This window comes from Hyla sarda, chromosome 1 (genome assembly GCF_029499605.1).
Source record: "Hyla sarda isolate aHylSar1 chromosome 1, aHylSar1.hap1, whole genome shotgun sequence".
Taxonomy (NCBI): domain Eukaryota; kingdom Metazoa; phylum Chordata; class Amphibia; order Anura; family Hylidae; genus Hyla; species Hyla sarda.
The window spans coordinates 460,562,700-460,589,979 of NC_079189.1; the positions used below are offsets into that span (position 1 = coordinate 460,562,700).

General features: G+C 47.1%; 2 protein-coding genes across 8 annotated transcripts in view; one reads left to right on the plus strand and one right to left on the minus strand.

The window, feature by feature from the left end:
• The window catches only part of IFT81 (intraflagellar transport 81), a 268,139-nt gene that overhangs the window by 184,999 nt on the left and 55,860 nt on the right, over positions 1-27,280 (minus strand). The gene's annotated exons all lie outside the window — the stretch shown is intronic.
• Positions 1-27,280, plus strand: part of P2RX7 (purinergic receptor P2X 7) — a 106,952-nt gene that overhangs the window by 19,326 nt on the left and 60,346 nt on the right. For all 7 annotated transcript variants that reach the window (XM_056534530.1, XM_056534579.1, XM_056534553.1 and 4 more), the window contains one exon: positions 20,536-20,668. In XM_056534530.1, the coding sequence (XP_056390505.1) occupies positions 20,536-20,668 (133 nt within the window). The remainder of the gene's footprint in view (positions 1-20,535; positions 20,669-27,280) is intronic.

Here is a 27,280-nt window from a genome sequence, read left to right on the forward strand (position 1 = left end):
CGGCCACTCTTCTATGGTCCCCTGCACTGCCGTATATATACACATATTCATATTTCCCGCAGAGAGCTGTGATTGGCCAGATGGTTCCAGCCAATCACAGCTCTCTGTGGGAAATAGGAACATGTGTATATATACATTAGTGCAGGGGACCATAGAAGAGCAGCCACATCTATAAATTATACAGGAGGATCACAGCGGATGTCAGTAGTGATACCCGCTGTGATCTGTCCTTAACTACAAGTACTACTACTCCTAACATGGAACACACTCTGCTCCATGCTGGGAGCTGTAGTACCTGCATTAATAGACAGATCGCAGCAGGTGTCAGAAATTACACTTGCTGCGATCTGTCTATTAATGCAGGTACTACAGCTCCCAGCATGGAGCAGAGTGTGCTCCATGTTGGGAGTAGTAGTACTTGCAGTTAAGAACAGATCACAGCGGGTATCACTCCAGACATCCGCTGCAATCGTCCTGTCTATTGCAGAGATGGAGCGACTGTATACAGCGCTCGCATCTCTGCTCTGCACTATACTCCGGCCACTCACTCATTCATATTTTCCTCAGAGCTGTGATTGGCTGCAACCATCTGGCCAATCACAGCTCTGGGCGGAAAATATGAATGATGTTCCATTCACATCACTGGCCGGAGTACAGAGCAGAGATGTGAGCGCTGTATAGAGACGCATCTCTGCTATATTATGGAGGATCGCATCGGGTGTCAGGACTGATACCCGGGACGATATGTCTATAGTACAGGTACTACTACTCCCATCATGGGACAGTGTGTAATATAAAATAATGTTTAAAAAATATAGAAAAAAAAGTTAAACACACACACACTTTATAAAAAAAAGTATAATTTTTTTTTTACATCCCTACTGCATCCTTTTTATTTTTATATTTTTTAATTTTTTGGTACCCAACTATTTTTGTACAAAAAACGCCAAAGGGGCAAAAAAAGACAAGTTCCACACAAAGGTAAAAACGCCAGAAAAAATGCCAAAACGCAGGGAAAAACTGTGGCAGATTTTCGGGCGTTTTTAAGCCAAAAAAAATTGCAGAGCAAAAATCTCTCTGGAATTCTAGCCTTATTGTAGGCTTTTCTGAAGAGATGGGTTTTCTCCTATGATGCTCTTACAGCCAAAATGCTGCCAAGGCATCATGGGAGATGTAGTTTAAAACATGTGCAGTGCCAAAGGTTGCCTATGCCTGATGTAGGAGTTAGTGATAGATTGGAAATATGGATAAGGGCTGGGATATACACAATAATAAGGGTGGGGTTAACTTGTGATGACATTGGGTCAAGAGCATCAGATAGTGAGGTGTGACCTGGAGATTAGTTTGGAGAGCTTTTCAATAGTAATAGGGAAGAATTGATTTATGGAGAAAGAATGCTGAGTAGGTGTGAGGATTGGTTGTAGGAATTGTAGGTTATAGTTTTTGGTATGGCTAGAACTTATTGTCTCAAAGTTGTTTTACACAGTGTGACCATTAGCTGAACAGGTAGATTATTGCCCTTTGTAAAAGACCCAGTGATCAATAGTGCCCATAATATAATATATTAGACATAGATTCCATTAAGTGGGGGTGGGGGTGGATATTGTGAGAGCAAAATTATATTATAGCCAAATCATTCCCTTATTTCTTGCTGGCAGTGCACAGCCAGCAAGTAAGGGGATGATGTGGCCCCCAGCCACCCCAACATGAAGAAAAAAAAAAGTACATATGTAGTAATCATTGCTGCTGATCTACAGGAAGAAAATATTTTCTCCATACTGCTACTGAACAAAACACCCAATACACAGAAGGATATTATCACAGATACCCCTACTTAATACCTAAACAATACCACCACACAATGACCACTATCACTAAAGACTCTACAGACCATACAAGTGATTACAGTGCAGTTACCTAAAGGGAATCACAGGGGACATCTTCTCTGATCGGAGTCATTCTCTTTTGTCATCATCTACTCCATCTGGCTCAGACTGCCATGACAATTTCTCCTAGCAATGATCCATCTCTGCAGAAAATGACAAACAAATATGCCAGATGCCATACTTTTCCAGTACCCTTCTCACCTTTAGCCACTAATTGGTTGAAAGGGGGCAGGGACAGATTGCCCCAGTAGGTAGTTTTGCCCATAAGGGACTATATACCGACCTCAACAGTAAAGTGGGTGGGTATGGGGGAAGGGGTAGGTAGATTCACCCCTCCCCCTGTTAAGTAGGTTGCCCCTGTAAGTAGTTTCCCCCATTAGATAGACAGCCCCCCCAGTTGCCAGTTTCCCCAATTAGGTAGCCAGATCCCCCCAGTAGTCAGTTTACCCCACAAGGTAACCAGATCCCCCTCCCCAATAGCTAGTTTCCCCCAAAAGGTACATAGGTCCCCCCCATAGGTAGTTCCACTCATTAGGTAGGTAGCCAAGTGCCCCTCCCCTCAGTGGCAGGTTTCCCACCATTAGGTAGACTGGTGTGACATCCAAAGTAGGTAACTCCACCCATTAGGTAGACTGGTTCCACCCCCTCCCCAGTAGCCAGATGTCTCCCAATAGTTTACCCATTAGGTAGAGAGGTCCAACCCAGTAGCCAGCTACCCCCATTCATTAGTGAGATTCTCCTAATATAGTAGTACATAAACAAGCTCATCCCTTTAAAGGTGAATTGGAGTGTTCGGCAGCAGCATGAATCAGAATGAGGAAGCTCGGAGGAAATCACTTGAGCCGGGTCTCCAGGTGCAGTAAGTCCTGTTACGCCGAGCGCTCCGGGTTCCCGCTCCTCCCCGGAGCGCTCGCTACACTCTCGCTCCCGCAGCGCCCCGGTCAGATCCACTGACCGGGTGCGCTGCGATACCGCCTCCAGCCGGGATGCGATTCGCGATGCGGGTGGCGCCCGCTCGCGATGCGCACCCCGGCTCCCGTACCTGACTCGCTCTCCGTCGGTCCTGTCCCGGCGCGCGCGGCCCCGCTCCCTAGGGCGCGCGCGCGCCGGGTCTCTGCGATTTAAAGGGCCACTGCGCCGCTGATTGGCGCAGTGGTTCTAATCAGTGTGTTCACCTGTGCACTCCATATTTATACCTCACTTCCCCTGCACTCCCTCGCCGGATCTTGTTGCCATTGTGCCAGTGAAAGCGTTCCCTTGTGTGTTCCTAGCCTGTGTTCCAGACCTCCTGCCGTTGCCCCTGACTACGATCCTTGCTGCCTGCCCCGACCTTCTGCTACGTCCGACCTTGCTTCTGTCTACTCCCTTGTACCGCGCCTATCTTCAGCAGTCAGAGAGATTGAGCCGTTGCTAGTGGATACGACCTGGTCACTACCGCCGCAGCAAGACCATCCCGCTTTGCGGCGGGCTCTGGTGAATACCAGTAGTGACTTAGAACCGGTCCACTAGCACGGTCCACGCCAATCCCTCTCTGGCACAGAGGATCCACCTCCTGCCAGCCGGCATCGTGACAGTAGATCCGGCCATGGATCCCGCTGAAGTACCTCTGCCAGATGTCGCTGACCTCACCACGGTGGTCGCCCAGCACTCACAACAGATAGCGCAACAAGGCCACGAGCTGTCTCAACTGACCGTGATGCTACAGCAGCTACTACCACAGCTTCAGCAATCATCTCCTCCGCCAGCTCCTGCACCTCCTCCGCAGCGAGTGGCCGCCTCAGGCCTACGACTATCCTTGCCGGATAAATTTGATGGGGACTCTAAGTTTTACCGTGGCTTTCTTTCACAATGTTCCCTGCACTTGGAGATGATGTCGGACCAGTTTCCTACTGAAAGGTCTAAGGTGGCTTTCGTAGTCAGCCTTCTGTCTGGAAAAGCTCTGTCATGGGCCACACCGCTCTGGGACCGCAATGACCCCGTCACTGCCTCTGTACACTCCTTCTTCTCGGAAATTCGAAGTGTCTTTGAGGAACCTGCCCGAGCCTCTTCTGCTGAGACTGCCCTGCTGAACCTGGTCCAGGGTAATTCTTCCGTTGGCGAGTACGCCGTGCAATTCCGTACTCTTGCTTCAGAACTTTCCTGGAATAATGAGGCCCTCTGCGCGACCTTTAAAAAAGGCCTATCCAGCAACATTAAAGATGTTCTGGGCGCACGAGAAATTCCTGCTAACCTACATGAACTCATTCATCTAGTCACCCGCATTGACATGCGTTTTTCCGAAAGGCGTCAGGAGCTCCGGCAGGATATGGACTTTGTTCGCACGAGGCGTTTTTTCTCCCCGGCTCCTCTCTCCTCTGGTCCTCTGCAATCCGTTCCTGTGCCTTCCGCCGTGGGGGCTATGCAAGTTGACCGGTCTCGCCTGACACCTCAAGAGAGGACACGACGCCGCATGGAGAATCTCTGCCTGTACTGTGCTGGTACCGAACACTTCCTGAAGGATTGTCCTATCCGTCCTCCCCGCCTGGAAAGACGTACGCTGACTCCGCACAAAGGTGAAACAGTCCTTGATGTCAACTCTGCTTCTCCACGTCTTACTGTGCCTGTGCGGATATCTGCCTCTACCTTCTCCTTCTCCACTAAGGCCTTCTTGGACTCCGGATCTGCAGGAAACTTTATTTTGGCCTCTCTCATCAACAGGTTCAACATCCCAGTGACCAGTCTCGCCAGACCTCTATACATCAATTGCGTTAACAATGAAAGATTGGACTGTGCCGTGCGTTACCGCACGGAACCCCTCCTAATGTGCATCGGACCTCACCACGAAAAAATTGAGTTTTTGGTCCTCTCCAATTGCACTTCCGAAATTCTCCTTGGACTACCCTGGCTTCAACACCATTCCCCAACCCTGGATTGGTCCACAGGGGAGATCAAGAGTTGGGGTCCCTCTTGTTTCAAGGACTGCCTTAAACCGGTTACCAGTACTCCTTGCCGTGACCCTGTGGTTTCCCCTGTAACCGGTCTCCCTAAGGCCTATATGGACTTTGCGGATGTTTTTTGCAAAAAACAAGCTGAGACTCTACCTCCTCACAGGCCTTATGACTGTCCTATTGACCTCCTCCCGGGCACTACTCCACCCCGGGGCAGAATTTATCCTCTCTCTGCCCCAGAGACTCTTGCTATGTCTGAGTACATCCAGGAAAATTTAAAAAAGGGCTTTATCCGCAAATCCTCCTCTCCTGCCGGAGCCGGATTTTTCTTTGTGTCCAAAAAAGATGGCTCCCTACGTCCTTGCATTGACTACCGCGGTCTTAATAAAATCACGGTAAAGAACCGCTACCCTCTACCTCTCATCTCTGAACTCTTTGATCGCCTCCAAGGTGCCCACATCTTTACCAAACTGGACTTAAGAGGTGCTTATAATCTCATCCGCATCAGAGAGGGGGATGAATGGAAAACGGCATTTAACACTAGAGATGGACACTTTGAGTATCTGGTCATGCCCTTTGGCCTGTGCAACGTCCCTGCCGTCTTCCAAGACTTTGTTAATGAAATTTTTCGTGATCTCTTATATTCCTGTGTTGTTGTGTATCTGGACGATATCCTGATTTTTTCTGCCAACCTAGAAGAACACCGCCAGCATGTCCGCATGGTTCTTCAGAGACTTCGTGACAATCAACTTTATGCCAAAATGGAGAAATGTCTGTTTGAATGTCAATCTCTTCCTTTCCTAGGATACTTGGTCTCTGGCCAGGGACTACAAATGGATCCAGACAAACTCTCTGCCGTCTTAGATATGCCACGCCCCTCCGGACTCCGTGCTATCCAACGTTTTTTGGGGTTCGCCAATTATTACAGACAATTTATTCCACATTTTTCCACCATTGTGGCTCCTATCGTGGCTTTAACCAAAAAGAATGCCAATCCTAAGTCATGGCCTCCTCAAGCGGAAGACGCCTTTAAACAGCTCAAGTCTGCCTTTTCTTCAGCTCCCGTGCTCTCCAGACCTGACCCATCTAAACCCTTCCTATTGGAGGTTGATGCCTCCTCAGTAGGAGCTGGAGCGGTCCTTCTACAAAAAAATTCTTCCGGGCATGCTGTTACTTGTGGGTTTTTTTCTAAGACCTTCTCTCCGGCGGAGAGGAACTACTCCATTGGGGATCGAGAGCTACTAGCCATTAAATTAGCACTTGAGGAATGGAGGCATCTGCTGGAGGGATCAAGATTTCCAGTTATTATTTACACCGATCACAAGAACCTCTCCTATCTCCAGTCTGCCCAACGGCTGAATCCTCGCCAGGCCAGGTGGTCTCTGTTCTTTGCCCGATTTAATTTTGAAATTCACTTTCGGCCTGCCGATAAGAACATTAGGGCCGATGCTCTCTCTCGTTCCTCGGATGCCTCGGAAGTAGAGCTCTCTCCGCAACACATCATTCCTCCTGACTGCCTGATCTCCACTTCTCCAGCCTCCATCAGGCAAACTCCTCCAGGGAAGACCTTCGTCTCTCCACGCCAACGCCTCGGAATCCTCAAATGGGGTCACTCCTCCCATCTCGCAGGTCATGCGGGCATCAAGAAATCCGTGCAACTCATCTCTCGTTTCTATTGGTGGCCGACTCTGGAGACGGATGTTGTGGATTTTGTGCGAGCCTGCACTGTCTGTGCCCGGGATAAGACTCCTCGCCAGAAGCCCGCTGGTCTTCTTCATCCTCTGCCTGTTCCCGAACAGCCTTGGTCTCTGATTGGTATGGACTTTATTACAGACTTACCCTCATCCCGTGGCAACACTGTTGTTTGGGTGGTCGTTGATCGATTCTCCAAGATGGCACATTTCATCCCTCTTCCTGGTCTTCCTTCTGCGCCTCAGTTGGCAAAACAATTTTTTGTACACATTTTTCGTCTTCACGGGTTGCCCACGCAGATCGTCTCGGATAGAGGCGTCCAATTCGTGTCTAAATTCTGGAGGGCTCTCTGTAAACAACTCAAGATTAAATTAAACTTTTCTTCTGCTTATCATCCTCAATCCAATGGGCAAGTAGAAAGAATTAACCAGGTCCTGGGTGATTATTTACGGCATTTTGTTTCCTCCCGCCAGGATGACTGGGCAGATCTTCTACCATGGGCCGAATTCTCGTATAACTTCAGAGTTTCTGAATCTTCTTCCAAATCCCCATTTTTCGTGGTGTACGGCCGTCACCCTCTTCCCCCCCTCCCTACTCCCTTGCCCTCTGGTGTACCCGCTGTGGATGAAATATCTCGTGATCTTTCCACCATATGGAAAGAGACCCAAAATTCTCTCTTACAGGCTTCATCACGCATGAAGAAGTTTGCTGATAAGAAAAGAAGAGCTCCCCCCATTTTTTCTCCCGGAGACAAGGTATGGCTCTCCGCTAAATATGTCCGCTTCCGTGTTCCCAGCTACAAATTGGGACCACGCTATCTTGGTCCTTTCAAAATTTTGTGCCAGATTAATCCTGTCTCTTATAAACTTCTTCTCCCTCCTTCTCTTCGTATTCCTAATGCCTTTCACGTTTCTCTTCTTAAACCACTCATCATCAACCGTTTCTCTCCTAAACTTGTCTCTCCCACTCCTGTCTCCGGTTCTTCAGACATCTTTCCCGTAAAGGAGATACTGGCCTCCAAAAAGGTCAGAGGAAAAACCTTCTTTTTGGTTGACTGGGAGGGCTGTGGTCCTGAAGAGAGATCCTGGGAACCTGAGGACAATATCCTAAATAAAAATCTGGTCCTCAGGTTCTCAGGCTCCAAGAAGAGGGGGAGACCCAAGGGGGGGGGGTACTGTTACGCCGAGCGCTCCGGGTTCCCGCTCCTCCCCGGAGCGCTCGCTACACTCTCGCTCCCGCAGCGCCCCGGTCCACTGACCGGGTGCGCTGCGATACCGCCTCCAGCCGGGATGCGATTCGCGATGCGGGTGGCGCCCGCTCGCGATGCGCACCCCGGCTCCCGTACCTGACTCGCTCTCCGTCGGTCCTGTCCCGGCGCGCGCGGCCCCGCTCCCTAGGGCGCGCGCGCCGGGTCTCTGCGATTTAAAGGGCCACTGCGCCGCTGATTGGCGCAGTGGTTCTAATCAGTGTGTTCACCTGTGCACTCCATATTTATACCTCACTTCCCCTGCACTCCCTCGCCGGATCTTGTTGCCATTGTGCCAGTGAAAGCGTTCCCTTGTGTGTTCCTAGCCTGTGTTCCAGACCTCCTGCCGTTGCCCCTGACTACAATCCTTGCTGCCTGCCCCGACCTTCTGCTACGTCCGACCTTGCTTCTGTCTACTCCCTTGTACCGCGCCTATCTTCAGCAGTCAGAGAGATTGAGCCGTTGCTAGTGGATACGACCTGGTCACTACCGCCGCAGCAAGACCATCCCGCTTTGCGGCGGGCTCTGGTGAATACCAGTAGTGACTTAGAACCGGTCCACTAGCACGGTCCACGCCAATCCCTCTCTGGCACAGAGGATCCACCTCCTGCCAGCCGGCATCGTGACAAGTCCAAGGAAAGGACGGATATCCGGCTCCCAATAGATGAGTAAAATCCAACTTTAATGAAAAATCGTTAACAACATACAGGTGGAAAAATAACAAAAAAAACACAAAATAAAAGCACAAACGAAACCCCAAAGCGTTTTGACCTGTCAACAAGTCTTAGTCATGACACATACTATAGACACCGGTAACAACCACGTGACACGCCACCATGAACCATATGCCCCTCTGGTGATGTCACGTATATGGGAGGAGAATGAAAAAAGTTATCAATGGAAGTAAGGATAGAAAACACAGTAAATGTGTATGGATATGTATACTTTTATAGATCCCAACCTATAAATATGTACAAATTGAATAATATCTAACACATTATTAATATATACAACTAGTGCAGCAATTTTAGTTCCAACCGGAAAAAAAACATACAACCTAATTGTCACGATGCCGGCTGGCAGGAGGTGGATCCTCTGTGCCAGAGAGGGATGGCGAGGACCGTGCTAGTGGACCGGTTCTAAGACACTACTGGTTTTCACCAGAGCCCGCCGCAAAGCGGGATGGTCTTGCTGCGGCGGTAGTGACCAGGTCGTATCCACTAGCAACGGCTCACCTCTCTGGCTGCTGAAGATAGGCGCGGTACAAGGGAGTAGACAGAAGCAAGGTCGGACGTAGCAGAAGGTCGGGGCAGGCAGCAAGGATCGTAGTCAGGGGCAACGGCAGGAGGTCTGGAACACAGGCTAGGAACACACAAGGAACGCTTTCACTGGCACGATGGCAACAAGATCCGGCAAGGAAGTGCAGGGGAAGTGAGGTGATATAGGGAAGTGCACAGGTGAAGACACTAATTGGAATCACTGCGCCAATCAGCGGCGCAGTGGCCCTTTAAATCGCAAAGACCCGGCGCGCGCGCGCCCTAGGGAGCGGGGCCGCGCGCGCCGGGACAGGAGCGAGGGAGAGCGAGTCAGGTACGGGAGCCGGGGTGCGCATCGCGAGCGGGCGCTACCCGCATCGCGAATCGCATCCCGGCTGGAAGCGGAATCGCAGCGCCCCGGGTCAGTGGATCTGACCGGAGCGCTGCAGCGGGGAGAGTGTAGCGAGCGCTCCGGGGAGGAGCGGGGACCCGGAGCGCTCGACGTAACAGTACCCCCCCCCTTGGGTCTCCCCCTCTTCTTAGAGCCTGAGAACCTGAGGAGCAGACTTTTGTCTAGGATGTTGTCCTCAGGTTCCCAGGATCTCTCTTCAGGACCACAACCCTCCCAGTCCACTAAAAAAAAAGTTTTCCCTCTGACCTTTTTAGAAGCTAAGATCTCTTTGACAGAGAAGATGTCCGAGGAGCCGGAAACAGGAGTGGGAGGAACAGATTTGGGAGAAAAACGGTTGAGGATGAGTGGTTTAAGAAGAGAAACGTGAAAGGCATTAGGGATACGAAGAGAAGGAGGAAGAAGAAGTTTGTAAGAGACAGGATTAATTTGACACAAAATTTTGAAAGGACCAAGATAGCGTGGTCCCAACTTGTAGCTAGGGACACGGAAGCGGACATATTTAGCGGAGAGCCATACCTTGTCTCCAGGGGAAAAAACGGGAGGAGCTCTTCTTTTCTTATCCGCGAACTTCTTCATGCGTGATGAAGCCTGTAAGAGAGATTTTTGGGTCTCTCTCCATATGATGGAAAGGTCACGAGAAATTTCATCCACAGCGGGCAGACCAGAGGGCAAGGGGGTAGGAAGGGGGGGAAGAGGGTGACGGCCGTACACCACGAAAAATGGGGATTTGGAGGAAGATTCAGAGACTCTGAAGTTATACGAGAATTCGGCCCATGGAAGGAGATCTGCCCAGTCATCCTGGCGGGAGGAAACAAAATGTCGCAAATAATCACCCAAGACCTGGTTAATTCTTTCTACTTGTCCATTGGACTGGGGATGATATGCAGAAGAAAAATTTAATTTAATCTTGAGTTGTTTACAGAGAGCCCTCCAGAATTTAGACACAAATTGGACGCCTCTATCCGAGACGATCTGCGTAGGCAACCCGTGAAGACGAAAAATGTGTACAAAAAATTGTTTAGCCAACTGAGGCGCTGAAGGAAGACCAGGAAGAGGGATGAAATGTGCCATTTTGGAGAATCGATCAACGACCACCCAAATAACAGTGTTGCCACGGGAAGGGGGTAAATCAGTAATAAAATCCATACCAATCAGAGACCAAGGCTGTTCGGGGACAGGCAGGGGATGAAGAAAACCAGCGGGTTTCTGGCGAGGAGTCTTATCCCGGGCACAGATAGTGCAGGCTCGCACAAAGTCCACAACATCCGTCTCCAGAGTCGGCCACCAATAGAAGCGGGAGATGAGTTGCACAGATTTCTTGATGCCCACATGACCTGCGAGATGGGAGGAGTGACCCCATTTGAGGATTCCGAGGCGTTGGCGTAGAGAAACAAAGGTCTTTCCTGGAGGAGTTTGCCTGATGGAGGCTGGAGAAGTGGAGATCAGGCAGTCAGGTGGAATGATGTGTTGCGGAGAGAGTTCAACTTCTGAGGCATCCGAGGAACGAGAGAGCATCGGCCCTAATGTTCTTATCGGCAGGACGAAAGTGAATCTCAAAATTAAATCGGGCAAAGAACAGAGACCACCGGGCCTGGCGAGGATTCAGCCGTTGGGCAGACTGGAGGTAGGAGAGGTTCTTGTGGTCGGTGTAAATAATAACTGGAAATCTTGATCCCTCCAGCAGATGCCTCCATTCCTCAAGTGCTAATTTAATGGCTAGAAGCTCTCGATCCCCGATGGAGTAGTTCCTCTCCGCCGGAGAGAAGGTCCTAGAAAAAAAACCACAAGTGACAGCATGCCCGGAAGAATTTTTTTGTAGAAGAACAGCTCCAGCTCCCACTGAGGAGGCATCAACCTCCAATAGGAAGGGTTTGGAAGGGTCAGGTCTGGAGAGCACGGGAGCCGAAGAAAAGGCAGACTTGAGTCGTTTAAAGGCGTCTTCCGCTTGAGGAGGCCAAGACTTGGGATCGGCATTTTTTTTGGTTAAAGCCACGATAGGGGCCACAACGGTAGAAAAATGCGGAATAAATTGCCTGTAATAATTGGCGAACCCCAAAAAGCGTTGGATAGCACGGAGTCCGGAGGGGCGTGGCCAATCTAAGACGGCAGAGAGTTTGTCTGGATCCATTTGTAGTCCCTGGCCAGAGACCAAATATCCTAGAAAAGGAAGAGATTGGCATTCAAACAGACATTTCTCAATTTTGGCATAGAGTTGATTGTCACGAAGTCTCTGAAGAACCATACGGACATGCTGGCGGTGTTCTTCTAGATTGGCAGAAAAAATTAGGATATCGTCCAGATATACAACAACACAGGAGTATAACAGATCACGAAAAATTTCATTAACAAAGTCTTGGAAGACAGCAGGGGCGTTGCACAGGCCAAAGGGCATGACCAGATACTCAAAGTGTCCATCTCTGGTGTTAAATGCCGTTTTCCACTCATCCCCCTCTCTGATGCGGATGAGGTTATAGGCACCTCTTAAGTCCAGTTTAGTAAAGATGTGGGCACCTTGGAGGCGATCAAAGAGTTCAGAGATGAGGGGTAGGGGGTAGCGGTTCTTAACCGTGATTTTATTAAGACCGCGGTAGTCAATGCAAGGACGTAGGGAGCCATCTTTTTTGGACACAAAGAAAAATCCGGCTCCGGCAGGAGAGGAGGATTTACGGATAAAGCCCTTTTTTAAATTTTCCTGGACGTATTCAGACATGGCAAGAGTCTCTGGGGCAGAGAGAGGATAAATTCTGCCCCGGGGTGGAGTAGTGCCCGGGAGGAGGTCGATAGGACAATCATAAGGCCTGTGAGGAGGTAGAGTCTCAGCTTGTTTTTTGCAGAAAACATCCGCGAAGTCCATATAGGCCTTAGGGAGACCGGTTACTGGAGGAACCACAGAGTCACGGCAAGGGTTACTGGGAACCGGTTTTAGACAGTCCTTGGAACAAGAGGGCCCCCAACTCTTGATCTCCCCAGTGGACCAATCCAGGGTTGGGGAATGAAGTTGAAGCCAGGGAAGTCCAAGGAGAATTTCCGAGGTGCAATTGGGAAGGACCAAAAGTTCAATCCTCTCGTGATGAGATCCGATGCTCATTAGAAGGGGCTCCGTGCGGAAACGTATAGTACAGTCCAATCTTTCATTGTTTACACAATTGATGTAAAGGGGTCTGGCGAGACTGGTCACTGGGATGTTGAACCTGTTGACGAGAGAGGCCAAAATAAAATTTCCTGCAGATCCAGAGTCCAAGAAGGCCACGGTAGAGAAAGAGAAGGCAGAGGCAGACATCCGCACAGGCACAGTAAGACGTGGAGAAGCAGAGTAGACATCAAGGACTGTCTCACCTTTGTGCGGAGTCAGCGTACGTCTTTCCAGGCGGGGAGGACGGATAGGACAATCCCTCAGGAAGTGTTCGGTACTAGCACAGTACAGGCAGAGGTTCTCCATGCGGCGTCGTGTCCTCTCTTGAGGTGTCAGGCGAGACCGGTCGACCTGCATAGCCTCCACGGCGGGAGGCACAGGAATGGATTGCAGGGGACCAGAGGAGAGAGGAGCCGAGGAGAAGAAACGCCTCGTGCGAACAGAGTCCATATCTTGGCGGAGCTCCTGACGCCTTTCGGAAAAACGCATGTCAATGCGAGTGGCTAGGTGAATGAGTTCATGTAGATTAGCAGGAATTTCTCGTGCGGCCAGAACATCTTTAATGTTGCTGGATAGGCCTTTTTTAAAGGTCGCGCAGAGGGCCTCATTATTCCAGGATAATTCTGAAGCAAGAGTACGGAATTGTACGGCATACTCGCCAACGGAAGAATTACCCTGGACCAGGTTCAACAGGGCAGTCTCAGCAGAAGAGGCTCGGGCAGGTTCCTCAAAGACACTTCGGATTTCCGAGAAGAAGGAGTGTACAGAGGCAGTGACGGGGTCATTGCGGTCCCAGAGCGGTGTGGCCCAAGACAGGGCTTTTCCAGACAGAAGGCTGACTACGAAAGCCACCTTAGACCTTTCAGTGGGAAACAGGTCCGACATCATCTCCAGATGCAGGGAACATTGGGAAAGAAAGCCACGGCAAAACTTAGAGTCCCCATCAAATTTATCCGGCAAGGATAGGCGTAGACCAGGAGCGGCCACTCGCTGCGGAGGAGGTGCAGGAGCTGGCGGAGGAGATGACTGCTGAAGCTGTGGTAGTAACTGCTGTAGCATAACGGTCAGTTGAGACAGCTGTTGGCCTTGTTGCGCTATCTGTTGTGACTGCTGGGCGACCACCGTGGTAAGGTCAGCGACAACTGGCAGAGGAACTTCAGCGGGATCCATGGCCGGATCTACTGTCACGATGCCGGCTGGCAGGAGGTGGATCCTCTGTGCCAGAGAGGGATGGCGAGGACCGTGCTAGTGGACCGGTTCTAAGACACTACTGGTTTTCACCAGAGCCCGCCGCAAAGCGGGATGGTCTTGCTGCGGCGGTAGTGACCAGGTCGTATCCACTAGCAACGGCTCACCTCTCTGGCTGCTGAAGATAGGCGCGGTACAAGGGAGTAGACAGAAGCAAGGTCGGACGTAGCAGAAGGTCGGGGCAGGCAGCAAGGATCGTAGTCAGGGGCAACGGCAGGAGGTCTGGAACACAGGCTAGGAACACACAAGGAACGCTTTCACTGGCACGATGGCAACAAGATCCGGCAAGGAAGTGCAGGGGAAGTGAGGTGATATAGGGAAGTGCACAGGTGAAGACACTAATTGGAATCACTGCGCCAATCAGCGGCGCAGTGGCCCTTTAAATCGCAAAGACCCGGCGCGCGCGCGCCCTAGGGAGCGGGGCCGCGCGCGCCGGGACAGGAGCGAGGGAGAGCGAGTCAGGTACGGGAGCCGGGGTGCGCATCGCGAGCGGGCGCTACCCGCATCGCGAATCGCATCCCGGCTGGAAGCGGAATCGCAGCGCCCCGGGTCAGTGGATCTGACCGGAGCGCTGCAGCGGGGAGAGTGTAGCGAGCGCTCCGGGGAGGAGCGGGGACCCGGAGCGCTCGACGTAACACTAATAAATATAGGACAAATCATTTCTATGGTTTAAACCGGAGGGATAGCAGCTCTCCAAGTTAAGTATCCAAAATGCTTCACGTTTAAATACTTGTTTGCTCCAATCCCCTCCCTCTTCGGGGTGGCCACACCTTTTCAATGCCAGACACACTGCATGATGGTACAACATCTGACCTCCATAACATGTGTAGTGAACCCTGACAGCGATCTGGTTATATATTTGTTAATATTGGGTAAGTACATATGCTCCTGAATTCTGGTTTTCAGTTTTCTTGTGGTGCAACCCACATATTGTAGATTGCACTCAAGACAAACAATGTTATAAACTACATGAATTGATTGGCAGTTTATAAATGTTTTTATGTTAATTTGTTGATCTGTTTTGGAGGAGAAAACTATATTAGATTTAGTCATATATTTACAAGTTCCACACCTAGAACGACCACACTTATAGTTACCCCTACTTGACAACCATGTAGTGATACATTTTTTCAAAGTGGAAAATTAAATAGAAAGAAGCATATTTTTTAAATAACATGCTATTGGAAAGTTATTCTACATATATTAATCTATAATATATCAAAAGTTTTTTGGATGAAAGGTACCCTTCAGGGATAGTAGGCAACCCTGGCACGGATATTGGTTTACTGTGAAGCACATTGAACAAGTTCAATAGTCCAAAATCCTTCAGTTTTCAGTAGAGCTGCTGCTCTAAAAATAAACTTCCTGTTCTGTAGAATAAAACTTTTCAGCAGTCTCCTCACTATCATTGCAGGCAGAATTATAGTGAAAGGCTACATCAGTACATAGATGAGATAGTGATGATCCCAACTCCCCTCTTCCCCCTCTCTGTACAATGACCTATGTACAGGTCACATAGTATGTCTTGAACACTTTTAAAGAGTTAAAAGAGCAACGATAAAGCTAATGCAAAATGGCTGCCCCCATAATTATGTATAAAAAAAGAGAAATTAATGGGAGATGAGCTACAGTAACCCGGTAAGCATGGTTACTACACAATGCTTCGATTAGTGTGCTTCCAGCTCATTTCCCGGTGCATGATGGTGCCATGGCTATGGGTGACAGCACTCTACCAATCTAATATTAGCGATAGGGCTAAAATAATTTTGCCTGGAAAACCATTTTAGTTTTATGGAGAAACAGACGGGAACAAACAAGGTTGTTCATATCATGCTTGCTCTATATTCTGGGAACCAGATTCAGTATAGAGACAAATGACTTTTGTAAGTTCTGCCTGGCTATAAGAATCTGTATTTGATGATTTTTATTGATACAGTATATACAATGCATTCAGAAAGTTTTTAACACCCTTTCACTTTTCTACATTTTGTAATGTTGCAGCCTAGTGCTAAAATAAAATAATAATCAAGTCAATGACAAAATTAAAACAATACTCCACATTTTTGTAAATTTACTATAAAGGAAAAACTAAAATTTTACACGGACATAAGTATTCAGACCAGAACTTTTTTTCCTAGAGCTGGCTGCACTAAGTAATTGGGGGAGAAGGGCCTTGGTAAGAGGGGTGACCAGAACCCCAATGGTCACTCTGAGCGTCAAAGATCCTGTGTGCAGATGGGAGAAACTTCCAGAAGATCAACTATCACTGTAGCACTCTACAATCTGGGCTTTCTGACCAGAAAGAAGCGTTTCATCAGTAAAAGACACATGAAAGCCCACCTGGTGTTTGAAAAAAAATAAAAAAATAAAGAAAGCACCTAAAGGGCTCTTAGACTGTGAGAAACAAGATTCTGACGAGTCCAAGATGCAACCTTTGACCTAAAATCTAAGCACTGCAGGAGAGTTTTGTCAAAACCTGTGCAGAGGATAAGTAGACCAGTTACCCATAGCAACCAATCAGATTGCTTATTTTAGATTTCAGCGGCCTTTTTAAAAAATTAAGAAGCAATCTGATTGGTTGCTATGGGCAACTGGTCCACATTTGTACAGATTTTGATAAATTTCCCCCATGTCTGGAAGAAATTATATTTTCCAGCAGAGTAAATAGTCTGCCGCTAGTTTAGATATGGGAGGATGTTCACACTAAAACTGCAGTTATTAGCTTTGGTGCCAAAACCAAATCCTGGTGGTGCTCAGCTGAAGAGATCAGTTTTACAATATTCAACGCAAAGAGAAAGCAAAGAGCTGCACTCACCGTGTAAATAACTATCTTTCTCTTCTTTGAACTTTCACATTTCTTACAGTGAGGGGTTAAAACAACCAGCAGATGTGTTCTCACAGACAGGTGACAACCGTTTTACAGATCTCTTCTGGCCTGAGAAACCTGGTTCTTAGGCTAGAAGAAGCAGAAGTCTGTGAAATGGCTATGGCCAACAGCCAACGTGTGTCGGAAGGAAACCAGGCACTACAGTACTGATCTTCTGCCCCCAATACCATGGCTACAGTAAAACATGGTGGGCACAGCATCATGGTGGCAGTTGTAGAAGTGTTTTTCAGTGGCTGGGACAGAAAGACTGCTCAGGGTTAAGGGAAAGCTTAATGGAGATATTCTTAGTTGAACCAATCAAATTGTTTCTTTTTCAAAGCCCTTTTTAAAAATGAAAGAAGCAATCTGGTTGTTCTGGGCAACTGCATCATTTGTCCTCTAGACAGTTTTTGCTAATTCTCCACCACTAGCCCTAAAGACACAGCCAGGAAAACACAGGAGTGGCTTTGGGACAACTCTGTTAACATCCTTGAGTGGCCCAGCTAGAGCCCTGACTTGACCCCAATCGAACATCTCTACAGAGACTTGAAAATGGCTTCCACTGATGGCCAGAGGCTGTAATCCCTGCCAAAGGTGCTTCAACAAAGTACTGAGTGGTCTGAATACTTATTTTAATGCAATATATATATATATATATATATATATATTATTTTATTTTTTTATTTGTATTTTTTGTGTGTGTTTATAAATTTGCTAAGATTTTTATTTTCATATCCCCATTATGGGGTTTTGAGTGCAGATTGATGGGGGGGGGGGGGGGGGGGATTTTGTTGATTTTAGCACAAGGCCACAACAAAACAAAATATGAAAAAAGTTAAAAGATCTAAAGACTTTCCGGATACACTCTATGTAGTTCACATGAAAACAGTACAGTATATTACATTTCAGTCCTAAGCAAACGGACCTTCAGTAGACACAGATAGCAGTCATGAAGTAGCTTCGCCCATTTAAAGAATGATCTTGCTTATTCTTTCGCTAGATTCCACACATAATACATTGCCATCTATATGAATGGCAATGTCTGCGCTGTCCTTTTGCTGGCCACCTTGGAATCTCTGGCTGGAATATTTCCAGCAGGTGATTTCTTAGTAGGAACCTAGCCTTACAGTGAGTTTTAACCCTAAGGCAACTCCGTGCTGGAAGTTGTAGTTTTGCAGCAACTGGAGGCCCACTGCCCTAGGGGTTAAACTTATTTGTATCAGGGATGAGTGCTGCAAAAATAAAACAGAGAAGCTGTGATTTAACTTCCTCTATGGTTCTTGTGATAAAATATGCTTCCTCTTCTGAGTTTTGGGTGAACAGGTACATGTGAAAGAAAATAAATCAGAATAATATTTATTTATTATTTTCACTCAACAAGTAAAAAATGGGGGAATTAATCATTTGTGACATTTTTTTAAGCTTGCATTTTCTCAATTTTACACAAAATTTTATCATATTGCATTGATGGATAAAAAACAAGAAGAGTGCCTTCTTACATCACATGAACCAAACGTACAGAATGCTTACCTAAGGGGGTTAGGGGCAGCCACAACACCCTATAGTGCAGATAATCCCACTCTGGGGAACAAAGGAGACATAGGAAGCCAGTCTGGTTGGCGGTAGCAGCAGGTATACACCCTAAAAGGCATTATTAGTAAAAACAATAAAAAATTGCACGAGGGACTGCCACTAGACCTGCAATCCCAGAAGTGACTGAGCAAGAGGCTCCGTACTGTGGGCTCACTGCTGAGGGTAACCATAGCAGCAAACCGGCCAAACACCCCCCTAGAACACAAGGGTCAAAACCAACCAACAACCCAGACATGTACTGCTTGGGGATGGGGAGCGCAAAGCCATATCCAGCAATGAATGACGTAGCTAGAGCAATAATGCATATATGTCTATAAAACATGATAAAGTTATACACTTACAGTAAGGGTACAATTTCAATAACTACTTTCACTACTATCCTATGCATAAGAGAAAAGATTTGAAGGATGGAATTCTCCTGTAAGTACCGTTGGAAGCCAGCTCACATTGTAATATTTTCTGTAAACTAAGGCCTCTAAATGTGTCTGCTTCCTGTTTGGCTGCTATGTCATTTCAGAAGCTCCATCACTTGTCATGTAGGTCTACATCAGAGCATAACCTCTTGCAGATCAATGTGTGGAGTCAGGGTGCAATGCAAGGTAGATGCAGGGCAGATGTCATTGTGGTGACTGGGGTGTTGCAGTATGTAGCAGTGTCTGGTGGTATTAACCCTAGGGGCAAGATGTTGTTAACCCCTTAGTGTTTGTGACGGCAGGATGGGGTTATTGGGGTATGGTAACCGCCGTCAACCAACCCAAAAACGGTTTAGTAATAAAGGAATGTCCACAGCAAGGATTCTGAATAAACTGGAACTTTTACTTGAAATGCTTAGGAAACAGTCTTTACAATTATGCAGTTCCTTCAGAGGCAACCGGGACACAGGATAACTCACAGCCTTGCTTGGACTTGTAGTTATCGAGATATTTAGGCAGGCCACTGTGCTACTAATATATTCCTTAGCTGAGTAGTAGTCACTAGATTTGTAGAGAGCTTGGTAACTCACGTTTTGAAGTGGCTGCAGGTTCTTTAGGCTTTGGCCTAGATGAGATGAATTTGCAGTATACAGGACTTGTGCTTTCTTATGAATCCAGGAATCAAGAGAGCTAACTGAGAGACTACAGGCCCTTATATACTAGGGAGGCTGGACTAAAGCCAATTGGTTGCTAAGCCTGTGGTTCCTGTGCCCATGGAACTCTGGGTATGTCACATGACAGTGGTTCACATGACTAACACTTTTATACATTTGTACAAACTTTATACACATTGACAATGCATACACAATATATACAATGCATTTAAATAGAACAATAAGAAGGTGAGAAAGGGGGGGGGGGGAAACCCTGCAGGAGAGCCCTATGGACTCAATGGACTTTTCCTGAGGGGACTTAAGGATGGTACAGGACTAGGTCCTGTACCAGGTCACCACATTATGGCCCCAGGGGATAGATAGTATTAACCCCTTCTTGTCGTGATGCCAGTGCGTGGTTTAGCCTTAACCACCTGAAGGTAATACTGCTGATCCTGGGTTCGGCAGGGGCAATGAAGACACCAATGCCAGATTAAGGATAACGGCAGCTTTACTGAGGCAAGACAGGGGATATAGTCTTTGCAGTACAGCCAAATATTCCAGGGAGGTGACCAGTGACACAGGGGGACTTCGCAGGCTTGCTGGGACTTTCAGTAGTTAGTCTGACTTTAGTGGAGGCCACGGTGACTACAGATGGACGTGACTTGACAGAGATGGTGACTGACAATAAGATGACTTTACTTACTGATGACCGACTTGTGGCTGCAGGACTTTAGGCTTGAGGCCTCCAGTGCTCTGGGACACAGACACTGAGACAACAGCACTGGACCTCAGCATACAGCAGAAGAGCAATGTGATAAGAGAGAGATTGCATCAACTCCCCTGGTTATATAGGAGGGGTTGAGCAAGGAGCCGAGTCATTTGGGGGGTCACCTGGTCACTGGAGCCCTCTGGGTAATAATCATGTGGTACATACATTAAAGCAACAGTACATTAAATGAGGCAAACCTATATACATAATGGGGGTATGCTGCAGGGGAGCCCTGGGGACATGTAGGGACTCTGCCTGACAGGCCATGAGGACAGTACGGGGCCACATCATCCCGTACTGGGACATCACAAATGCATTTTGGAAAATGAAAGCAGATTGTAATCTGATTGTTGTTACAAGTGGTTGAACCATTTTGTTCATGTTTTGATCTCTATTGAGTTGTGAACTATACTTATTAGTTCTCTTCTTTGCTTCCAGCACTATATTGTTTACTGAAAAACGTTATCAGAGAAAGGAAACTGTTATCAGTTCAGTGCACACAAAGGTGAAAGGAGTTTTGGAAGCTAATTCCAGTATCTGGGACCCTGCTGAATACACAGTGCCTTCCCCTGTAAGTCTATGAATATTAATTATTTTATTGATGTGGTAAATGTGCAGATAACGAAAATCTGTCTGGGTATCATGAGTTCAAATTGTATAAACTGTCATATTGTTTCTACACTTCTATACATGCAAATACCAAAGGGTTAGGATGAGTAAGGGTTAATATTTCTCTATACTGCCACCACTGGTGGATAATGTGTATGGATGTATGAGATCTGAGTCACATAACCTTCCTTTAGACAGGCTTCTCCTAAAAGCTACAAGAATGTTCTTAGGGATGGGTATCCCAAGTCCAATTGTGGGATAGTGATGATCAGGATCCTTAGCTGGCAAATTGTCAAGTTCATGATGCCAGAAGTAGGGTTGTGATTATATTGAAAGATGGACGATGAGGTTTGTAGTGTCACGTGGCAGGAGTGGTCTAACCATGTAGTTATATGAATGTTCCCACTAACCACTACTTCAATACGGTTGAAATCCATACCAAGGCCCTGGGAAAGGAATACCTCAAAAGCCAGAGTTTATAAAAACTTGTTCTTTACTTGTAATGCAGATCCAATACAGAAGTATACACTTGTAATCAGACAGTCCTGGGATGTAAGCTAGTTCTTTATCCCTAGTGGTACGTGTGAGACTCAGATGCTTACAGCGTTTCTGGCCTTGCTTGTTCCACACTGCACTTTCAGGATGAGACTTGTGACTTTGTGACTGAGAATTTAAACTAGACTTGAGTTTTCACTGTAAAACTGTAATAGACTTAAAGGGTAGCTCCCACCATCCCTTTTTTTCCCTCTCTGTCCCTGCCTATTTCCCATCTATCCCTAACCTCCTCCCTGCCTAATTTTTTTTTTTTACTACCGTATATAAAAAATGCAGTTTTGTCTGCCTAGTAGTGTGCTCACTACCAGGCAGACTTCCCCAGCAGGCACCACGTCACTGATGCCTGCTGGGGGGGACTTCCGCCCTTAGTTCATCTACACAGGGTGCCTCCAGCTGTTTCACCACTACAACTCCCAGCTTGCCCTGACATCTATTGGCTGTCAGGGCATGCTGGGAGTTGTAGTGGGGAAAAACTGGAGGCACCCTGTGTTAAAAACGATACATGGCCGCGGCGCAACCCGAACCCCGCTACCCCTCCCCTGAACCCCGCTACCCCTCCCCTTAACCCCGCTATCCGAACAACCCAACACTGCACCACTGAATACAATACTGCCACACACGGTGTACCTAACTAGAATACTGCCACACACTGTTCTCCCTCAATATAACCCTGAACACACTGTACCCTCTGACTATAACCCTCACAAACACTGCCCCTAAACATACCACTACACTATTTCTTCTTTGTTCATCTGAATCCCAACCCTGAACTGTCCCACTTCAAACTCCTCTGTCCTCCCCTCCAGTTTCTGTCATTCTCCAGAGCCCCTTGTCCCCCCACAGATTCCTCTGTCCTTCTCTTGACTTCTCGGTCTTCCCAGATACTTCTCTGTTCTCCTCCAGACCCCTCTGTCCTCCTCCAGGCTCCACTGTCCTCCTCCAGACTCTTCTGTTTCCCCATTTAAGACTCCTCTGTCCCCTTCCAACTGCACTGTCTCCCCCAGACTCATCTGTTACCCCCTTACAGATTACTTTGTCCTCCCGAAGACTGCCTCTGTTCCTCCTTCCAGGCTGGTCTTTCCTTCTTCTTGGACTTCCCTGTTCTGCTCTAGACAACTCTGTCCCCCCTTAAAGACTTCTCTGTCCCCCTTTTATACCCCTCTGTTTTCCCCACAATCCTTTGTCCGTCTTGTAGACTTTTTTGTCCTGCTTGCAGAACCCTTTGTCTTCCCATTACAGACCCCTCTGTCCTCCTCCTAGAGTCTTCTGTCCTGCTTACAGAACCCCTTGGATACCTGCCCCATTCTGGAGATTCGGGGAGGTAGGAAACAGACGCAGTGATTAATGGAGACCCACTGTGTCTAATAGTGCTTACTGTGTGTGTTAGAGGTAGGATGGGGCACATTATACATTTGACCTCACTATGCCCAGCACCTATTCAAAGTAGGGAACAGCGACCAGTTGGGGGTCTACTGCCTAGGGTGTATCCTCATGTAAGCAGGGTCTGGGTCTGTGGGCAAGCTCAGGGCTGAACCTCTTCCTGCATGATGGGACAGGGAGCATTTAAGGAGTAAATTGGTGTAATTTTGCAAAAAAAAGCACAACAAATTTCTTTATAATATATACTATTTATATTCAGTTCTGCACATTAGGGTTAAAAGTTGTAATCTTTTAAGTGATTTTGAAAAATTGCAGAAAAAGCACAGCCAATATGCGCTAACACGTGAAAAAAATTTGAATGTGTGAGCATAGCCTGAAGACTTAAAATCTTCATAAAACATCTCAACTGTGATGATAGGTCAAATCACTTTTGCCTCAATGCAGTATTTCTCTAAAAATGCACTTTCAATAAGAAAACGGCACATAATGTGAAATGACCCCAACCAAAATATGAGTGTCTAGCCAGGTGATTAGATACCAAGGGGATCTCATTAGGGGAACTACAGTGATTAGTCTCCATGCCCTCTCTGCAAGTCCAGATGAAGTGTGGGCAGCATTAGGAAATTATTTCAGTAATAGAATCAAAATGTAGCATGACAGAAAATCCATGCATCAGCTAAAACAGGTAAGCACAAGGCATGCCCAAGAACCTCTAGATTATTCTCTAGTAATAGCCTATGCTGCACTATGTAAGCATAAAAATAATTTTCTTTAATGTATCTTTTTGTATAAAGAACATGGACTTTACATTGTTGGTAAGGTGCACACATATTCAACAGAAAAGTGCCAAGTTCCTGCATTGTTAGTTCTCCAGGAACTAGAAATGCCCATGTGACATAGCTTGTTTACTTTTCAGTGTGTTTAATTATTTATGATGCAGTTCATTGCCAAAACCTGTTGTATCCTTATCCATCCATACTTCCAGCATCCAGCCTCACTGCTGGCAAGTACGGATGCAAATAAAAAATCTCATACAATAGAGCATACTATTTTAACCTCTTAAGGACCCAGCCATTTTACACCTTAGGACCCGGCCATTTTTTGCACATCTGACCACTGTCACTTTAAACATTAATAACTCTGGAATGCTTTTAGTTATCATTCTGATTCTGAGATAGTTTTTTCGTGACATATTCTACTTTAACATAGTGGTAACCTTTTTTGGTAACTTGGATCCTTTCTTGGTGAAAAATCCCAAAATTGTATGAAAAATTTGAAAATTTTGCATTTTTCTAACTTTGAAGCTCTCTGCTTGTAAGGAAAATGGATATTCAAAATATTTTTTTAATTCACATATACAATATGTCTTCTTTATGTTTGCATCATAAAATTGACAAGTTTTTACTTTTGGAAGACACCAGAGGGCTTCAAAGTTCAGCAGCAATTTTCCAATTTTTCACAAAATTTCCAAACTCACTATTTTTCAGGGACCAGTTCAGGTTTGAAGTAGATTTGAAGGGTCTTCATCTTAGAAATACCCCACAAATGACCCCATTATAAAAACTGCACCCCCCAAAGTATTCAAAATGATATTCGGTCAGCCTTTTAACCCTTTAGGTGTTTCACAGGAATAGCAGGAAAGTGAAGGAGAAAATTCACAATCTTCATTTTTTACACTCGCATGTTCTTATAGACCCAATTTTTGAATTTTTACAAGGGGTAAAAGGAGAAAATTTATACTTATATTTGTAGCCCAATTTCTCTCGAGTAAGCACATACTTCATATGTCTATGTAAAGTGTTCGGCGGGCGCGGTAGAGGGCTCAGAAGCGAAGGAGCGACAAAGGGATTTTGGAGAGTATGTTTCTTTTGGTGCCAGAACAGCAAAAAAAAACACATGCCACACCATTTTGGAAACAAGACCCCTTGAGGAACGTAACGAGGAATAAAGTGAGCCTTAATACCCCACATGTGTTTCACGACTTTTGCATATGTAAAAAAAAATTAAATAAAAGTTCACTAAAATGTGTGTTTCCCCCCCAAATTTCACATTTTTGCAAGGGTTAATAGCAAAAAATACCCCCCAAAATTTGAAACCCCATCTCTTCTGAGTATGGAGGTACCCCATAAGTTGACCTGAAGTGAACTACGGGCGAACTACAATGCTCAGAAGAGAAGGAGTCATATTTGGCTTTTTGAGAGCAAATTTTGCTCGGGGGGCATGTCGCATTTAGGAAGCCCCTATGGTGCCAGGACAGCAAAATAACCCCCACATGGCATACCATTTTGGAAACTAGACCCCTTGAGGAACATAACAAGGGGTACAGTGAGCATTTACCCCCACTGGTGTCTGTCAGATCTTTGGAACAGTGGGCTGTACAAAATTTTTTATTTGCACAGCCCACTGTTCCAAAGATATGTCAGACACCAGTGGGGTGTAAATTCTCACTGCACCCCTCATTACATTCCGTGAGGGATGTAGTTTCCGAAATGGGGTCACATGTGGCGTTTTTTTTTTTTTGCGTTTGTCAAAACTGCTGTAACAATCAGCCACTCCTGTGCAAATCACCTCAAATGTACATGGTGCACTCTCCATTCTGGGCCTTGTTGTGCGCCCCCAGAGCACTTTGCGCCCACATATGGGGTATCTCTGTAGTCGGGAGAAATTGCTACAAATTTTTGGGGAGCTTTTTTCCCTTTTACCTCTTGTCAAAATGAAAAGTATAGGGCAACACCAGCATGTTAGTGTAAACAATTTATTTTTTTTACACTAACATGCTGGTGTAGACCCCAACTTCACCTTTTCATAAGGGGTAAAAGGAGAAAAAGCCCCACAAAATGTTAGGCAATTTCTCCCGAGTACGGCGATACCCCATATGTGACCCTAAACTGTTGCCTTGAAATACGACAGGGCTCCAAAGTGAGAGCGCCATGTGCATTTGAGGCCTTAATTAGGGATTTGCATAGGGGTGGACATAGGGGTATTCTACGCCAGTGATTCCCAAACAGGGTGCCTCCAGCTGTTGCAAAACTCCCAGCATGCTTGGACAGTCAACGGCTGTCCAGCAATACTGGGAGTTGTTGTTTTGCAACAGCTGGAGGCTCCATTTTGGAAACAGTGGCGTACCAGACGTTTTTCATTTTTATTGGGGAGGGGGGCTGTGTAGGGGTATGTGTATATGTAGTGTTTTTTACTTTTTATTTTATTTTGTGTTAGTGTAGTGTTTTTAGGGTACAGTCACATGGGCGGGGGGTTACAGCGAGTTTCCCGCTGCGAGTTTGAGCTGCCGCGCAAAGTTTGCTGCATCGCTAACTTGCAGCCTGATACTCACTGTAAGCCCATGCCCATGTGAATGTACCCTGTACATTAATAGGGGGGGGGCTCCAGCTGTTGCAAAACTACAACTCCCAGCATGCACAGTCTATCAGTGCATGCTGGTAGTTATAGTTTTGCAACAGCTGGAGGCACACGGGTTGGGAAACACTGAGTTAGGAAACAGACAATGTTTCCCAACCAGTGTGCCTCCAGTTGTTGCAAAACCACTACTCCCAAACATTCTCAGGCATGCTGGAAGTACTAGTTCGGCAACATCTTTAGAGCCAGATGTTGCCGAACTACAACTCCCAGCATGCTTGGAGTTGTAGTTTTGCAACACCTGGAGGACTACAGTTTGTGGACCACTAATACAGTGGTTCCCAATCTGTGCCCTTCCAGATGTTGCAAAACTACAACTCCCAGTATGCCCTTACTGTCCAGGCATGCTGGGAGTTGTAGTTCTGCAACATCTGAAGGGCCAGATGTTACAGAACTACAACTCCCAGCATGCCTGGACAGTAAGGGCTTGCTGAGGATGTGTAGTTTTGCAACATCTGGAAGGGCACAGTGGTCCCAAAACTGTGGACCTCCAGATGTTGCAAAACTGCAACTCCCAGCATGCCCAGACGCCAAGGGCTGTCTGGGCATGCTGGGAGTTGTAGTATACATGGTCCCATTACAGCAATGCATGTCGCTTCATGGCGACGTGCATTGCTGTAAAGGGCCCGACCACGGCTAAAGATCCACTCACCTTTCGCCGCCACCTTCATCGCCGGGATCCGGGTCTTCAGGGACGAGGTAAGTACCGGGGCCAGGCCCCAGCACTCCCCCGTCCCCCGCCGCGTCCTCCGGTCTTCCTCCCGCCGGGCAGGGCGGGAGGAAGTAACCGCCCCCTCCCCCTGCGATTGGTTGGTTAACTAACCGAAGAATCGCAGGGGATAGGAGGAGGTGGCAGGCTTGCCACCTCGCTCCTATACTTTAGCATGGTCCTGGCTGTCTGTGACAGCCGGGATCATGCTAAATTACTGGGCAGTCGGGTCCCAGACACTCGATCAGCCCGATATCGCCGCATCCGGTTCCGATCTCTGCCCGGCGCGCGGCAGGGACCGGAAAACGCCAGGGCGTATGTATCCGCCCTGGGTCCTTAAGGCCAAGGGTGTGAGGGCATATCCATACGCCCTGGGTCCTTAAGAGGTTAAAATAAAAAGACCAAAAACTGAAAACACAAAAATATTTACAGTATCATCTATAGGGCAATCAATAATTCACTATAGACTTTAAAGTGTACCTGTCGTTTGCAAAAACTTTTTATATAATGTTGATA